Source organism: Scatophagus argus, chromosome 15, assembly GCF_020382885.2.
Source record: "Scatophagus argus isolate fScaArg1 chromosome 15, fScaArg1.pri, whole genome shotgun sequence".
Lineage (NCBI taxonomy): Eukaryota > Metazoa > Chordata > Actinopteri > Scatophagidae > Scatophagus > Scatophagus argus.
The window spans coordinates 5,289,910-5,307,523 of NC_058507.1; the positions used below are offsets into that span (position 1 = coordinate 5,289,910).

At 42.6% G+C, this 17,614-nt stretch overlaps 2 protein-coding genes across 5 annotated transcripts; both read left to right on the forward strand.

The window, feature by feature from the left end:
• The first annotated feature begins 1,452 nt into the window (after positions 1-1,452).
• Positions 1,453-3,801, forward strand: myct1b (myc target 1b). The gene is made up of 2 exons (XM_046412871.1): positions 1,453-1,631; positions 2,724-3,801. Exons 1-2 carry the CDS (start codon positions 1,577-1,579, stop codon positions 3,224-3,226), a joined length of 558 nt encoding a protein of 185 aa, XP_046268827.1. The 5' UTR covers positions 1,453-1,576; the 3' UTR covers positions 3,227-3,801.
• A 111-nt stretch (positions 3,802-3,912) lies between these two features.
• tulp4b (TUB like protein 4b) lies at positions 3,913-17,259 on the forward strand. Of its 4 annotated transcripts, XM_046412752.1 has the most exons (17): positions 3,913-4,394; positions 4,786-4,887; positions 5,026-5,309; positions 6,672-6,941; positions 7,106-7,234; positions 7,411-7,572; positions 7,762-7,942; positions 8,031-8,138; positions 8,246-8,412; positions 9,062-9,286; positions 9,434-9,668; positions 10,736-10,859; positions 11,046-11,190; positions 11,303-11,396; positions 11,485-11,628; positions 11,732-15,186; positions 15,301-17,259. In XM_046412752.1, exons 3-17 carry the CDS (start codon positions 5,292-5,294, stop codon positions 15,415-15,417), a joined length of 5,574 nt encoding a protein of 1,857 aa, XP_046268708.1. In that variant the 5' UTR covers positions 3,913-4,394; positions 4,786-4,887; positions 5,026-5,291; the 3' UTR covers positions 15,418-17,259. The 4 variants fall into 4 exon arrangements, with proteins under 4 accessions (XP_046268708.1, XP_046268707.1, XP_046268706.1 ...); XM_046412751.1 differs by having other exon boundaries at positions 4,786-5,309; XM_046412750.1 differs by lacking the exon at positions 4,786-4,887.
• Positions 17,260-17,614: the final 355 nt, after the last annotated feature.

Consider the following 17,614-nt stretch of genomic DNA (forward strand, 5'->3'; position numbering starts at 1 on the left):
ACAAACTAGAAGAAGAAGAAGAGGAGGAGGAGGAGGAGGAGGAGGGGGCGGAAATGTGTGGACCAGTTCCTGTCCTCCTGTCCCCAATGTTTTCAGGGACAAACGGGTTCATTCTTTGGCTGATCACAGATTATTTCCTCTGTCTTTCTCCCTTGTGCTTGTGGCACTTCGCATTAAGCTGATACACTCCACAGACAGCTGTGTGTGGGAGTAATAGTGGCCTAATATACCAAAATGAAATAATTACTGTATGCTAATAGAAGAGATTTACGGCTTCATAAAATAGGAAATGGGATTTATAAGCTGTAACGAACCTAATGGTTTTTAGTAAAAAACGAAAAATAAATAAATCTAAATAAAAATCAGAGTTTCTCATGTTCTCAGATGTAAAATACAGTTACTTGTAATATTAGATGTTACATATATACAAAAGAAATGTTCTGAGGTTGATCAATAGTTCAAAATTAGGAGTAGATTATGAAGATTCTGAAAGTCCGAAGCATAAAACAATATTTACTACAGCCCATACTGCATGGCCCTGATGCTTCTGTGTTCAACAGATAAGGAGCTTTATTATAGTTTTACAAAGACATACACTAAAAACAAGAAAAAATGCCAAGTAGGATTGATACAGTAATAATAAAGTGAGGCATTCAACGTATTGAATTAGCCTACTAAAATAAAAACAAGAAAAAAACGCAAGAATCACCCATTTTTTTAAAAAGAGACATTTTTGAGAAGTGCTTAGTATGCAAATCACAGTTGCAGTTTCCTAAACGCATCTTCATTTCAAAGACCTCAGCGCCACCTGCTGGCCTGCTTTGTCCAATGAAAATTTTAGCCAAAATTCTAGTGGCTTTTCTCTCATACAAAACTTTCTCTGAGACCTCTTGGAAAGTTCAATTGTTGAAAAGTACTTATGCCAGTGAAAATGTATAAATATGTCACTTTATGTAGCTGTATATTGTATTAGATGTTGAGCAGCAGGAGGCTGGTTTGTTGTGCTAAATGCCTGAACACTGAGTTAAGAAGTGAAGTGGGAACAGGGCAACAATTGAAGGAAATCCCCACAGAGACTCGGAGCTTGATGTTCTGCAGACTCCTCAGTGGATGGTTAGGTTTTCTTGGTTAAGCTTATCCATAACCTTGTCAAGACACTTGGAAAGACTGCCAGTTCCTTTTGCGTCAGAAGTAAGGTTGTATTTTTAATGGTTCTGATGTCTTATTATTTCACCTTACACTCCTACCAAGAATAAAAAATAATATGTTTTCTATCTGCAAGCGAACACAATTAACATGCCATTACTTAAGCCAATAAAGCCATTGTTGAAAAGTATTGATCCTAAGGAAATGATGCAAAAGGAAACAACCCTGTTTCCCAGTGTTATGTCCCACACAGATAAGCAATGCACTTGCTAATTTTAAAGCCAGAGAGGGAAGGAAGCATGACAGCAAAGTTTCCGCCGCACCAAACATTGTAGGGGAAAAGAAACAAAAAGCCTGTCTTGGAAAAAGCTAGTGTTCGTCCGTCTGTTCCGAGTTGGTGTGGAATCTAACACCAGTTTATTGTGGAATTATGGCACATAATGAAACACATCCCTTTTTGGAGATACTAAAATCATTTAATCTTGGTGAGTGTATTTGTATTGTTTCTTGTGAATATCATGGCACTTACTCGCTTAGGTTACTGTGTAAGAACGCACGGATGTACCGTAAGTTGTGGCTGTGAAAGTTCCTCAGTTGACACAACAAATTATGTTTTCACATGAAAATCTGTTTCATCTGGCGCTCAGCTCAGGGTTACCAAAAATCACACTGTTTTCAGACAGATCTGAAAAATCGACAGATGAGTTCTGAATATATCACTCAGTAAGTTCAAGACCAAAATGTATTAAATTATAATTTAAATAAAAAGCCCTCACTGGCCACTCAGATCATCTATGATTGTCTGTTGCATCAAAACAGTCAGTATGAACTTTTTAGAAACATATTTCCAGAAAATAACTCATAGTTCCCTTATGTGCCAGTTTAAAACCTTTGTGTTTGCCACTGCCCTTTAAAAAGATCAATTTATCCATTTTTTGTAACAGTTTCTTGCCTTTTGTTCATTTCAGGTTATTTTCTTTTTATCTTAATTTGAAAATATTCTTTAAAAATCCTTCTGCTGTATTTTATTTTAATGCCTGTCTATTTCCCACACAAAGCACTTTGAATTGCCTTGTTGAAGAAGGTACGTAGAAAACCTGCCTTGAATAACTTTTCTTGAGAAATCGTACAAAACTTCGGGATCGTCGGGATCTTTATCTTATTGTTTCAGGAACAACGTGACAGTCAAATTATAAAAGGTCTTTTTTTCCATTCCTCACACCAATGATACACCACTGTGTACTTCAGCACAATGATACCACATAGACAGTGAACCCACACGCAGGTATGATGTAAGATTTTATATAACGCTGTGCCCAGTATAGCAATGTCCAGTGGTAAAAAAATCAATCGAAAAACAAAACTTCCTGAAACAAATCTGGCAGGTATGTGGTGTACTTTATGCAACTGTTCCTCGTCTATGCTAATAAGGTTTCATTTTCAACTTGAAATGCAGCCAAACAGCCATCCTGGCTCACATTCTACTACATCCAACCATTTTCCAATCGTTATTTTGATGTCCTCGCCCACTGTGTCCCCTTTTCTGACACTCTGCATTGATTTTTGTCCCTTTCCAGGTGATATGATTCTAGCCTTCTGTTTGTCCATGCTTGTGGGTCTGCTGCTGGGTGCTTTGGTCTATGTTCTGTTGACCTGGGCGACCAGGCGCCGGGCCACCGCCAAGATCACCAGGCGCACTAAAAAGAGAACTGGCACCTCACAAAGAAACGACCCCATGAGCTGCCAGATGGGCCTCTACAGGAGCACTTTTCTGAGTGTCTACCGGCAGCCCTCTTTGGAGCCAGTGGGCCCTCTGGGGAGCAAGCCCGGCTTCGAGACCTCCACCTTTCGCCCATTGCCAAAGAGAAGCAGGGCTGGCCTGGACATGGGAGAGGACACTCAGGTCACCATGCCAGAGGACACAGCAGCTTCCAACTCGTTGGATTCAGTGTCCCTTGTGTCGAACAAGAGACATTCCTTCTGGCTGGGCAGCAATGGACTTAAAGGTTTCCTCCCCTCACAGACTCCTCCTCCTGAATACAACAGTGTCATCCATGCCTTTGAAGAGACGTGCACCTGAATACGCCTGCATAAGCATGACAAGACCTGACAAAGGAGAGTAATGTGGGATTACACGGGACTCTCTGCCTGCGTTGTGTTCTTTATGAGGGACAGTGTCCTCTGCATATTGAGAGATCAGACCTCCTCTGATGCTTTTCAGTCTAAAGCAGTGTGCTCTTAAGTGTTCGAGATGCTTCCACTGCCATCAAGCCTCAGCTCTGTATTAATCAATACAGTGGAGGTGCAACTAACAATAATTTTCCAAATAATTGACAAAATAAGGAGTCATTTTGTATTGAACTCAACAATATTCAATTTACTGTGAAATCATGAATGAATGACAGTCCTGGAGAATACTGAACAAGCAAGCGCTTGGCATTTTTTGATTAATCGACCAATCAATGCACTTTTATACAGTTATTTGTGACCACTGCAGAGCATGTCATGACCCATGATGTGGTTGGCCAGCTGAGAGACACAGGTGGAAAAGAAAATCTGAGGGTGTATTTTACTCTGATCGTTTGAAGATGAGGGGAAACATGGTGTGCTAGATTTTTATATTAAATAATATCACAATAAAAGATTTCATGAAGATTTTATTCCAGTGCCTGTGGTTTAATGCACAAAGCGAAGCAGTTCACTTATATAAAGTGAGTGATTCTGATGTCATCGTGGACTAATTGTGTGTGAAATGATGGAAAGTTTGGTGCAATCAGTCGCCTAATTAATAATAATTAATAACGTGGCAGGAAGATAAGAGACTCAGTTACCAGCACATTCATCCCATCAAGGGCTTGTGTCAAAAATGTCACTTCAACTTGCTTTAGAAAGATGGGGTGCGCCGTGTGAGGTTGCCATTATGAAAGAAACCCCCTTTTGAGGTGCTGCAATAAATCGTATATTGATCATTGTAGCCTGTGGACCAGATTCCATATGAGAATGTAGTAATTCTTGGTTAAACTGTACATTATTGGCTTCAGTGATTCTTGATAGGCATATTAAATGTATCGGCTCTTTCGATTTAATGGCACTTTAAGTTAGGGGGTCCATTTTTCGTGCTACCTGCCTCATGGCAACCCGCTTTAAAGCCACAACCCCAAAGTGCGCCAGCGGAAAAAAAGTGCCTGGCAACACGACCGCATTGTACGCCGACTGCCTCTGGATTAACATTGCTATAGCGGTGTCAGGTACGTACAACTGCATGATGTGTGCCCATATTCCCTCTCTGATGAAAGCATTTATGCGTTTTCCACCGCAGCTCACTCGCCTCGTCAGTCCTGCCTGATTCAGACAGCTGCATGCGGCTACAAGACGCCTGTGAATGAGGAAATGTAATTGATGTAATGTGTAACAGTGACAGACCTTCACAGAGGAGATGATCTGTCTTATTGGGTTCTGTTAATCTGCATTCTTCAAAGCGAGAGGGGAATTATTGCTTTAAACCGCAGTGTATAAATTGTCATTTTTATTTCTATGATCTGCATTAAAAGACGTTAATGATATTTTTATGTAGAAATTGGAATAGAGTAGTTCACATTTCTGCCTGTCTGCTCTGGTGTTTTGTTTGACGTAAAATAGGAAGAAGCGGACAGTATCAGTACCCATGGAGACTGCGAGTGCACTGATCTCCAATGCAGTGCTGGTGTTGCATAGAGACTGAGAAAAACTGAGAATTTCAAGGTTGATGCACTGAGTGACAACGCGCCTATTTTAAGCAAGAACCACCTCTCGCTCTCTCTTTCTCTTTAAATAACCTTACTTGTTGAATAACGGTGTTTTATTCGTCTTTTTTCCCACCCTTCTTCTTCATTGCAACAGGATTACACAACTCCAGAGCCACATCAGGAGGACATGGGGTGGGCCACTGTCATCAAAGGAGCCTCACATCATTTCGTGGCCAACTCTGAAGCACAGAGCTGGTTGATTTAAGTGAATGGAGAGCTGGACAACATCTGGCCGTATGATGCATTTTACTTCCCCTTAGATTTTGTTGTAAGCACCGGAGAGCAGAGCAGCCATTACCTTTCAGTGCATCCATCTGAATGGAAATATGGACACCTTCATTGGAGGAATTTTGACTCAACATGCCCAGGAACTATGAGGTATGTTGAAATGCTGTCAGATCAGAGTCTTAATTGGGCATTTCATAAAATATCATTACATTTTGTGCAGTTTACTCACCAGTCAGTATGAGCTCTTCACAGAACATAAATTTTAAATTTTAGAGGAGATCCCAAAGTGTCCAAAGACACCAGGGAAGCCAGACTAAATTTTGTAAAATGTGTTGCTCATGCAAGATGTAGAAGATGTAGAATATGTAACACTGCGAGCAGCAGAATAAGATTAATAACAACCCTTAAGCTACTTAAGGGGAAATTAAAATCATAAAGCTGTATGTTAAAGAGTTAAAGGGTTGATGTTTAAGTCGATAAAACCTTACAGTAGATATCTTTATTGTGAGATGTAGCCTTTCCTTCTTCAAAAGCTACGCGTTAGCCCTTTAGGACATTTTGTTTTCAGGCAGTGTCATTCTCAGTAGATTTGGACCAGGCTGGAAATGAATGCCCTCAGTCTGAGATGTAACTAAGCTAAGTGAGCAAAGCCAGTACAGTATTTCAACAGACATCAGAATGCTGCTAACAGTCTGTTAAGGCTTTAAAATGATTCCAAAATGATTCCAGTGATCCTTTCAATCTTAATTTGTGAATCCTTACCGATAAAAAAAAAAAAAAAAAAAAGACAGGCTGTGGTGATGATGTCACCTGGAGCTGCTCCATAGACAGTGAATAATAGAACAACAGCTATGAGCAGGAGCCATGGTGATTTGACTGGTGTTAAGGGCACATTTAGTGATTCACTGTGGCAAGCTCGCTCAAAGGAAGCTCGCTTGGCTTAAATATTTCAAACAGGAGCCTCTTGTTTCAGTCGCCAGTTTGATTTCTGTGAACTACCTTGGGAAGGCGATGCCCACGGGTATCTGTGTATGCACTGATGGTTTTGCCTTCCTGTATGTTATTGATGGGACTTCTTTTAGGGTGGGTTCTTCTTAAACTTTGTCCTCTAAGCAGCAGAATTTCAGTGTTAAATCCATGTTCATCTCTTGATCACATTACTCACCTTTATGAGTTTCATTAATTGGCCAAACAATCTCACTGCAAGGATCCCTTTGGTCAATACCATTTTTAAGAAATTTACATCCAATTTGACTTAGAAGTTGGGACTGAAAGTTCATTGTTGACCTTGGAAGAAGTAATTGACAGAATAATAATCTCATAACCAGGTCCATTTAGTAATTGAGGCCTTTGCATCTTCCTTAGCAGATGGACTCAACACAAGGCTTAACTTTTAATCTCAGCTATTTAATGGTTTATTTTACTGTCCTTCTTCTCGCAAAGCTGTTTCAAGTAAATTTAAGAAAACGCAAACTCACCTCCAACTTCCTCATCCTCTTCTTTACCGACTAGCCTGGTCAGTCAGTAGGGATGTTGGCTGCCGTGGAACATGGTCCCATCCTCTGCAGCGACTCCAACATCCTCTGCCTTTCGTGGAAAGGCCGGGTCCCCAAGAGCGAAAAGGACAAGCCGGTGTGCCGGAGACGGTACTATGAGGAGGGCTGGCTCGCCACAGGGAACGGGAGAGGAGTTGTTGGGGTGACGTTTACATCGAGTCACTGCAGGAGGGACAGAACTACACCTCAGAGAATCAATTTTAACCTGCGAGGACACAACAGCGAGGTCTGGCCTTGAGTCTAGTGATATGACTGTCTGCAGTGGGTTTTGAAAACACTTTTGTTTTTTTAGCACTGTGCTCATGCTGTGCATTAATCATAAGAGTTCTTCTGTGCAGAAAACCAGCTGTGTTTTGTGAGTAATGCTAATAATTTTATGGGCTTTTGCAGGTTGTCTTGGTGCGTTGGAATGAACCTTTTCAGAAGCTGGCCACCTGTGATATGGAAGGAGGTATTTTTGTATGGATCCAGTATGAAGGAAGATGGTCTGTAGAGCTGGTGAATGACAGGGGAGCCCAGGTAGACTCTTTTTTGCTGTTATCACCTGAAGACTGACAAGAAAATTACAGTTATGCTGAGCAACAGTGACTTGGAAGCCTTTAATACATCTGAAATACAACTGATGACAGTATTTTGATGGTAGGGCCCTGTATACATACACAGATTGTTTGAAGGGGAACATTTCTTTCCTGCAGGTGAGTGACTTCACTTGGTCACATGATGGTACTCAAGCACTGATTGCGTACCGGGATGGCTTTGTGTTGGTTGGCTCAGTCAGCGGACAAAGACACTGGTCCTCTGAGATTAACCTGGAGAGCCAAATCACCTGTGGCATCTGGACACCCGATGATCAGCAGGTACGCATCATCTGGTTGGACTTTCCTTATGTCATGAAACATAAATAAGATATCTTTAATGAGAAAAACTATAAGATGAAACGACTCACACAATGGGCTTCTTTGCAGCACATTACAGCCAAGTGTTTGATCCTCTAGAGCTTTTTCATCATCTCATCTATTAAAGTTTAATGTGCAATGCCCCCTCAGGTCTTCTTTGGTACAGCAGATGGTCAGGTGATAGTGATGGACTGTCACGGACGAATGCTTGCCCATGTTCTGCTACACGAGTCTGATGGGATTGTGAGCATGTCCTGGAACTGCCCTGATTTCCTGGTCGAGGACAGCACAGAGAGCGACACGGACTCTGACGACAATGTTCTGCCTTTAGGTACAGACAGATGCTGCTCATATGACAGCTTGCTACCTTCTGTTGGCTGCGGAAAGCTAATGTACTTACTTTTCCTTGTTCCTTCAAGTGCGCAGAGTCAAGCCTTTGCTGACGGTCACCTTCTTGTCAGGAGATATCAGTTTGATGAACAACTACGATGACCTCTCTCCCACCGTGATTCGCTCGGGGCTGAAAGGTATAAACGTTCATGTTTCGCTTTGACATTTACAGGTATGTTTATGAATTGCATTGATCATACGAGCCATAACTCGTAAGGTTTTTTTGTCTTCGTTCCCTCCGCAGATGTTGAGGCCCAGTGGTGCTCCCAGGGAGACCTCCTGGCTGTGGCCGGCATGGAGAGACACGGGCTTCCAGCCGAGTCTGCCTGCGCATCCATCATGAGGAACGCCCTTGTAAAGTTCTATAATGTCCAAGGAGAACACATCTACACTTTGGAGACACCGGCACAGGTTGGTCCCATATAGATTGAGGGATACAATAGGAATAAACGGAACAACGAACAATTTAAAATAAATATCACAACAACCATAAGGCTTTCAGTGTCAGCATTAAAATTAGGCCTGTCTAGTCATTTCTCTAGTTGGTGTCCATTTTGTCAGTCACTTATGGATGAGTTATTTCTATTGTTTGTGTTTCAAAACAAAAGCACATAAAAACTACGAGCCTTGATATAAAGTGTGAAATAATAACAGGACAGACAAAACATCTGGAGAAATGAATACACCAACTGAGAGCTGAATTAACTATCCAGTAGGGAGACAAAGCACTTTATTAATCCCAAAGGGAAATCAGTGTTAGAGCAGCTGCATATAAATCACAAAAAGAACTGACAAAATAGGAAAAATTTAATTCAAAAATCTAAATTACAAAAGAGTAAAAAGCCTGAGAACATTAACTTTATCGGGTACTGAGTGTACATTATCTGAAGCCTGAAGTGTCAAATAAAAATGGACAGAATTTGAAAGATTAACAGCAGCTGAATCAGTAAAATGCACAAGAGATGTGAGGAAGTGTTATATGAGTGAGTGAAAGCTTTGCTGCAGGTGAATGTTGATGGTTGACTACTGTAGGAATCGATTGTGACTAATTGTCTTCCAGAGACCCATCACCACCATCTGTTGGGGTCACAGAGACTCTCGACTGTTCCTTGCATGTGGACCAGCACTGTATGTGGTGCGAGTGGAGCACAGGGTGGCCAGCCTCCAACTTTTATGCCAGCAGGGCATCGCCAGCGCCCTGCGAGAGGAGAAGGACGTGGGGAAACTGAACATGCCCTCGCTGCTCTGCTCTTATGTCACCAGTGCTTTCATACCAACCATCAAGGTGCACTGATCCCTTAGTAATTGAGGAGTAACAGTCACTGACAGCTTCTTACCAACTTTGTTGCTTATAATGCAGAACTGCTGACTGAAACATGTTTTCATTTGAGTGTCCAGCAATTCTTACAGCTCTTTCCTCTCTTTGTTCTAGCCCCCAATCCCTGACCCCAACAACATCCGTGACTTTGTCAGCTATCCCACAGCTGGAAACGAGAGGCTCCATTGCACTATGAAGCGAGCAGAGGACAGCCCTGAGGCCGGCGGACCCTGCTACACTCTCTACCTAGAATATTTAGGAGGACTGGTGCCTATTCTCAAAGGAAGGCGCATCAGTAAACTCCGGCCCGAGTTTGTCATTATGGATCCAAAAACAGATGGCAAAGCAGGTGGGCTTAAAACTTACAGGGTCTCTATAGGGACTATTTCTTTGGTAGACAGTAGTTCCATCCTGTTGATTATCCAGAGAAACTACAAATGAAACTCCAGACATGAGAACGCTGATACCATTCAATGTCTGTATGCTAAATATGAGACTGGATCCAGGAGACTATTAACTTAGCTTAGCATAATGATTGTAAGCAAAGGCTACAGCTAGCTTGGCTTTGTCCAGAAAAAATAAAAATTGACATGTTGTATGCCACTTGTTTAATCTGTACACAAGTACAAATGTAAAGCTGTTGTATTTCTTGGCCTGGGACTTCCTGTAGTCGCCATGACAACAAGAGAGGGATTTCAATATATAAATACTGAAAGAGTTTATTTATTTATTTATTTATGACATTTGACAGACACCAAGAGACTCAATTTGTAAAATGTCTTTGCTTCACTGTGTAGTTGGTTTTAGACAGAGTCAGGCTCGCTGTTCCTCCTGCTTCCAGTCTTAATGGTAGGCTAAGCTAATCAGCTGCCCGCTGTAGCCTTATATTTAATAGGCACACATGAGAATGGTATACTTCCTCTTATTTAAGTATCAGCAAGAAAGTGACTAAGCATATTTCCCAAAATGCTCTTGAGATGGACTAAGAGCTTTTGAAATATTGATATAGCTGAAGCAGAAACCGGTTGCCTGGACCAGAGACTGGCCCTAAGTCTGAAATGTTGTTCCTTGTCATCTTGAATTGTAAAATTTGTGCCTGGTTCATGTCTTTAAACTTGTGCTCCATTTTAAAATGGCTGTCCCTTTTCATGTGTTGTGCCATCATTCACCTTGAGTAAGAACAAACAGACTCTGGTGATGACTGCTCCTCTCTGATGTAATACAGTCGCAGGCTTAATACAGGAATAGTCTGTACCATGACCTGGCTGCACTGAGGTTGCATTTAGCCTGTGGTCCCACTCACCAAACATTCACTTACTTTTAATGATGTTCTTCACACAGGGGTTGTTTAATGACATGTTAGTAGACATGGTGCAAATGAGCTTTTTCTGTTTTGTGTTGGTTTTGTTTTTCCAGAGGAGGTGTGTGTGAATCCCATGATCTCATACACTGACAGCTGTAACTGCTCTGACTCCAGTGACATTGAGTTGAGCGATGAGTGGGTCGGGAAGAAGTCACCAAAGTTATCCCGAGGAAACAGGTCACCCTAACTCTACATGTCAGAAATTATACAAATGAACACTGGCCTGAATCACAGAGTGTTTGCAGATATTTTTGTAGCTTTTGTTTTTTTTATTTGCTAATTAAATCCATGACTGCAATTAACGACAACGGAAAATGTCAAAAAGGAAAAGATAACTGAATAATTTACTTCTTTGTTTCAAAGGATGAACATGGAGTCAAGAAAATCTCCCAAGCTTTCACGTGCCAATCAGGAAGGCCAGCGCTCACCACGATTACCAACAAAGAAGCCTCCAGTGCGGTCCCCCAGTTTGACACGTCGAGAGTTTTCAATGGATGGGATCACAGAGGTAAGATTCTGAATTATCTGCTAATGATACAGTACTATCTGCATTAGTTTTTACTGTAATTGGTCAAAATAATCAAAATGTTCACATTATTTCCATCACCTCTGCTCCAAAGCACAACTACCTTGCTCAAGTCACATCCAACATTTGGGGAACAAAATTCAAAATTGTTGGACTTGCTTCTTTTCTCCCTGCCAATCTTGGTGCAGGTAAATGTCACACAAAAGCCACACATACACATCAGGTTGAACATTCTGATGGCTTTAACAGTCACTCTAACTTTCTTCCATGTTTCAGTCATCTATAAGACAAGTTTGCTTCATCTGCAACCGAGACAGATGACAATCTACCTGCCAGAAGTGCGAAAGATTACTCATGACTTTATGAGCCTGCCTGTGTTCAACCCTAATGTGTTCAGTGAAGATGAGGATGACTTACCAGGTACGAGTGGATAAAAGTACATATAACTTTATATGTAACATTATAATTTTTTTTTTATGTTTTAAAAGCCACTTACATATTTCTCTTCTGTGTTTTTATAAAGTGATGGGTCCATCTGGAGTGGCAGGAGACAATCCTCCCTGTACAGTCAACATTCCTATTGCTCCCATCCACAGCCCGGCTCAGGCCATGTCTCCAACTCAGAGTATTGGCCTGGTTCAATCTCTTCTGGCCAATCAGAATATCCAGCTAGATGTGCTGACCAACCCTACAGCCACTGCAGCAGCTGCAGCTGCAGCGGCGGCAGCTTCTGTCCCGGTCACTGATCACGGGCAGGATGCAGTTGCAACACCGTACCCAGTGCCAACTAGATATTCAAACCCCGGTCAGGTGATCTTCAATGGCCTGGAGATGCGTCCTCTTCTTCCTGGTACTCTTCCTCCCCCTCCTCCACCTCACCATCTCCCCCCGCAGCCTCACCAACAGCGGACTCATTCGCAGCAGCCTCGCCAACCGCAGTCCAAACAGTCACAACAAATGCAAACACAGCAGCAGCAGAAAATGCATCATCATCAACTACAGCACCATCATCAGTCCCAATCACAGCAACAACAACAACAACAACAGCATCAGCAACAACAACAACAGCACCATCATCAGTCCCAATCACAGCAACAACAACAACAACAGCATCAGCAGCAGCAACAGCAACACCATCATCAGTCCCAATCACAGCAACAACAACAACAACAACAACAACAACAACAGCAATTACAGCAGCAACATCAACAGCTACAGCAGCTTCACCACCAGCAGGCACTACATCCACAGCAGCCCCAACATCAACAACACCAGGTTCAGCAACACCAACAAATACAACAAAATCAACAGCAAGTGACACCTCAACAACTTCAGCACCAACATCAAATCCAGCAGCAGCAGCAACAGATGCAGCTGCAACACGAACAGATGCAGCAACAACAGCAGCAGATGCAACAGCAGCAGCAGCAAATCCGGCAACAGATCCAGGAGATGAGGCAGCAGCAGCAGCAGCTCCAGCAGCAGCACCAGCAGATTCAGCAGCAACATCAGCAGATGCAGAGGCAGCACCAACAAATGCAGCAGCAGCTGAAGATGCAGATGTCGCTGCCCCCTCCTCCAACTGGGTATCCGACCATTTCTTTGCAACAGATTCATCTTCTGCCTCAGATTCCTCCTCCTACCACTGAGCCTGGATTCAACAGGGTGGAGCATGGACACACTCTCAAGCCAAGCCTGCCACGGACTTTACCTCCCTTCACTGACATGGATGGATCTGTGGAAATCCAGATGAGGAAGGCTAATCCCCCTCCTCCTTACCCGGGCACTGTAGTGTCTGCAGCGGCAGCTACAGCCGCCACTACGCCTCAAACGCTTGTCACAAACTGTGACAGCCCAAGTGTCCTGGCACCAGACCCCTGTCTCAAGAAGGATGAGTTTTTGCTCCACCCTGTCACCTTACAATACCCAACACCTCTGGGGTATGAAAGGATCACGACCTTTGACAGCAGTGGAAATGTGGAAGAGGTTTGTCGGCCACGTAGGCGCCTCATTCGCAACCAAAATGCATATGCTGTCCATGGCTCGGCCACGCTCAAAGTCACTTCCTCTGAGAATAAAAAAATTCAGCTGCCCTACAGCTCAGCAACACTGAGTCGTCTCTCTGTCCCTCGATACTCAATACCAAGTGGAGACCCTCCTCCTTACCCTGATCCAGCCAATCAAGTAAGTGCTACACTTCCTCCTCCACAGAGAATTGACAGCAGTCTGATACATGCCACTCTACGTCGTGAGCGCAGGGACATGGGACTTAAAGTGCCACAGATGATGGAAAGCTCAAGGACCCTTCCCTCGAAGGCTAAGATAAACAGTGCACTAGCACTTAGCTACCAGCAGAGGGTGCCCACTGCACTGTACACCTGCACACAGTGCAGCAGTAACAGCAGCAGCACCAGTGTCAGTGTTAGTGGCGGTGGAACTACAAGTAGTGGCATTGCAGGTGGCACGGTGGTGAGGCAGGACTTCCCACCAGGGAAAGGAGCTCATCACAGCACCATTATTGTGCACTCCAAAGGTGCGACTCCACTGACTTCTCAGTCATCTTACAGTCTGCTGGGTGCTGTTGATAACAGCAGAGACAGAACGGTGTATGTTAACTCTGCCTTCACAGAAGATGAGACTTTAAGTCAGCAATGTCATCTCGAAAAATCTGTACGTCAGCTGACTCTCGGCGATGTCAGTTTGACAGTAAAACACCCTCCGCCTTACCAGTGGGACACCTCTGCCTCAGAGGAGTTCTGGCTCACCCCAGAACAAACCATGATAGCTCCTCCACCGGGACCTCATAAACCGCCTCCACTCATCATCAGTCAAGCTCAGCACTTGGATATGACTCGGCTGCCATTTGTCCTCACAACTAAACCTCCAACCAGTCCAAGTACGAGCACTCTTACTTTCCCATCAGGTTACCAGATATCCCTCTCGCCTTTTCCTCCAGGTGTGGGTCACAATGGTCCTCCACTTCAGACCTTACAGAACCCTCCACCACAATGTTCTCCAAATGAAGTGGTTGCTTCAGTCTCCTTTGCTCAGCAGGAACCCAACTTGGTCCTACCACCAGGCTATCCTCCGAATTTAGCTAACTTAGCGTGTTGCCCTCTCCCCCCAATGTACCCAGGAGCCAGTTCATGTGCTGGACTTCAGCTGCACCCTGTCAATCTTCATCCCTGGAACCCTTACCCTTGCCCACCTCCCATGCAAGACCCTCCAGCACCTCCTCTCCCTACCAAAACTCATCAGATTTTAGAGAAACCAATTCTGTCCCCACCTCCTCCAACTGCGCCACCTCCACCACCCCCTCTCCCTCCTCCTCCTCCACCTACTGAGCTACCACCATCCAAAAGTGCACCAGAGGATCTAGCAGAGTCTGCCAACAACTTTCCAGAGCCATCTTCCCTGAATGAAAGCCCTGTACCACAGGAGTCTGAACGCTTCAACAAGAAGAGCCGCAAAAGACTGGACAGCAGAGCCGAGGAGGCCAACATGCCGACTGTCTCCGAGGTCAAGTCCAGAAAGGAAGGGCGTGCGCTCTCTGACTTCAACACTCTCATTGCCAGCCCGAAGCTTGGCAGCAGAGAGAAGAAGAAACCCAAGGGGCAGAGAGAGCAACTCAATAAAACCAAGAAGATGAGCAGAACCACTAATGAGTTCCAGGATAGCTCAGAGAGTGAGCCAGAGTTGTTTATTAGTGGCGATGAGCTGATGAACCAGAACCAGAGTAGTAAGAAGAGCTGGAAGAACAAGCGCAGCATGCGTATGGCGAGTGAGCTGGAGGAGATAAAGTGCCGCAAGGCAAATGAAAGAGAGGACCGCAGTTTAGGAAGCCAAGGATTTGTCTATGTTATGGCCAATAAACAACCATTGTGGAACGAAGCCACTCAGGTCTACCAGCTTGATTTTGGAGGGAGAGTCACACAAGAGTCAGCAAAGAACTTTCAAATTGAGCTGGATGGCAGACAGGTAATGTTTTCAGATATTCTCAACAATGTAGAGTGGATTAGCCAGTGGTTCTTTTAGTTGATTGCCAGAAAATGTATATATGTCTTCCTCTTTTCTGTGTTTTTTTTTCTTTAGGTGATGCAGTTTGGGCGAATTGACGGGAATGCCTATATCTTGGATTTCCAATATCCTTTCTCAGCAGTGCAGGCATTTGCTGTTGCCTTGGCCAATGTGACTCAAAGGCTGAAGTGAAAAAGTTATTTTACGTTGTTGACTAATTCAAAACAAGCCACAACGGTCATACAATCTGACGTGTTGTGTTGTAGTTGGAAAAATATGAATGTTATGGTGGTTCTTTTCTGAAAGAACAGATTAATATAAAAGTTTGTGTTGCACGTGCGGATCATTTACAATCAGTCTGCTGAAGGTGGGTCAGTTGAGGTCAGCGGTCGTGGTGACTAAACCACTTACTCTGTGATTTCTAGTTCATCTCTTGAATGTACTTAAGCTAATTTTATTCATTATTAATGTTACTTAGTGTAGTAAAAGAAAAGTGGCAGCCTTCCGTGGATTTACAAAAGGTAAACTTAATACACGTTGGAATGGATTTTAACAGCATGGAGGCTTAGTACCATATGTGGTGCCAAAGACTTTCCTCTCTTAATAATAGCTACTTTAATATATTTCAGATTCATAAATATTTCATATATGTTTGTGATGTTAAGGTTACCTAAATTGAGGTATGGTGGTATTCAAAATTACAAATACATTTTGACTAAGCCATACCACATCTGGTACAAACGCTGCACTATTCTAAATTCAGTTTTAATTAAATGAATTATAAGGTAAATCATGAATATCAAACTAGTTGTTCTTGGGTTTTTTCAGTACCTTTATTTCTATCTTTAGTCTTCATTCAAACCCCATTTATTCAGGACAATGTTTTGATTTTTGGTCTGTTTTATTTGTTGAATGTCCTCTACATTTTGTGCCAAGTGCTGAACATGCAATCAAAGAATGCATTTCTGTAACTCCAAAATGAAGAGTTCAGTACAGTTTACCATAATTACATGTGTATGCTCTGTTCATGATACTTCTATGAAGTGGTACAATTAACATAAATCATATTCATTTAGCCACAATACTGCAAGTTGTTATTTGGTCCTTTTAATTTCCAAAACTCACCTCTACAATTGTCAGAAACTGTCAACAGTAAGTTAGTGTTTGTTAAATACAGCCAAATAGCCAAATGCATTTGGCTGAAAGTAAGTTAGTGGGGAAAATGGTAGAAAGCAGTCCCATCTCCACAAACAGAAATTTGCATACCCACTGAGATCTTCTCAGTGAATCTCAACCTTGGTTGGCTCTGTGTTGTTTGCAGTGGTTGTTCCCGATGTTACGACATCAGTAGTTTGCCTCGTTGGAAATCAGTGCTGCTTTAGATAGGTAAAGCTTGTGTGCGATAAAGCTACTAGAACTGATGTTGTACTTGCTAAAGAAAATACAAAGCTGCTTGCACTGTGTTTAGTAAAAGACTTAACATCATTATATGCTTAGAAAAAAAAATTGCTTATATGTTGCTGATTTCAGTAATTTTGTACTTCACCTTTGCTTTAACATGGTTTTTGATGTTACATTTGTCAAAAAAGAACGACAATTATAAACTTGCAAAGATATTAAATGCAACATATTCATAAGTTGTGAAGATTAACTGTTAGTAGGAGTGTGATTCATGTAGATTTGGTGCTAATGTATAAAAGAAATACATGTAGAAACGTCTGGACATGTGTCATTTGCTAAAAGAAGGTGATAAAGAAAGTATATGAAGAAAGTATTTTGAGAGAGCCCGCTGGACATTTAGCGCAGAGAGATTTCATTGGACAGTTTTTCATTTAATGCAGCTTCAGAGACTTTAGCAACAATGTGTGTCAGTTATCAGCAATACTGCCTAATGAATAGTTGGTTGCCTGATTTTTGTTTCTCTTATTTTGTGAAGGAATAAATATGATATGACTGTAGGTTTACATCGACCTATAGGCTGGCCAAGATCTAATAAAAATACATTGTTCCAAATGTTTGTTTGGCTCCTTCACTTCCTGATGCTAAGTTCTTTTGCCCACACCATAGGCTTCCTCCTTTAGTCTGTTTGTTTTGTAGTTATGAAGAGATCAACTGACATAATTTAGTGATGCACTGCACAAACCTAATCATCATCATAGTGAGATGTTGGTAATGCAACATCAGGTCTATTAATGATATTAAGATTTTTCTGTAAGATTAGTGAAGATATGTTGCATCAAAACTGCACTGTAAGAGCCTTATGTGTGTTAACAGCTCTTCTCACATGTTACGTATGGTGTGTGGTTAGGCTGCCATGGTGCACCCTAAGCTCTCACAGAGGAAAATGGCGCCTTACAGCCTAAACTCAGGGCAGAATTTACTCAGCCAA

What these genes read in the sequence shown, in the direction of transcription:
- myct1b (XM_046412871.1), top strand. Translation starts at nt 1,577, where the DNA reads ATGGCACATAATGAAACACATCCCTTTTTGGAGATACTAAAATCATTT. An exon ending in ACTAAAATCATTTAATCTTG is followed by an intron (nt 1,632 to 2,723) that starts GTGAGTGTATTT and finishes GTCCCTTTCCAG; the next exon opens with GTGATATGATTCTAGCCTTC.
- tulp4b (XM_046412751.1), top strand. An exon ending in CTTTCATACCAACCATCAAG is followed by an intron (nt 9,287 to 9,433) that starts GTGCACTGATCC and finishes TCTTTGTTCTAG; the next exon opens with CCCCCAATCCCTGACCCCAA. An exon ending in AAAAACAGATGGCAAAGCAG is followed by an intron (nt 9,669 to 10,735) that starts GTGGGCTTAAAA and finishes TTGTTTTTCCAG; the next exon opens with AGGAGGTGTGTGTGAATCCC.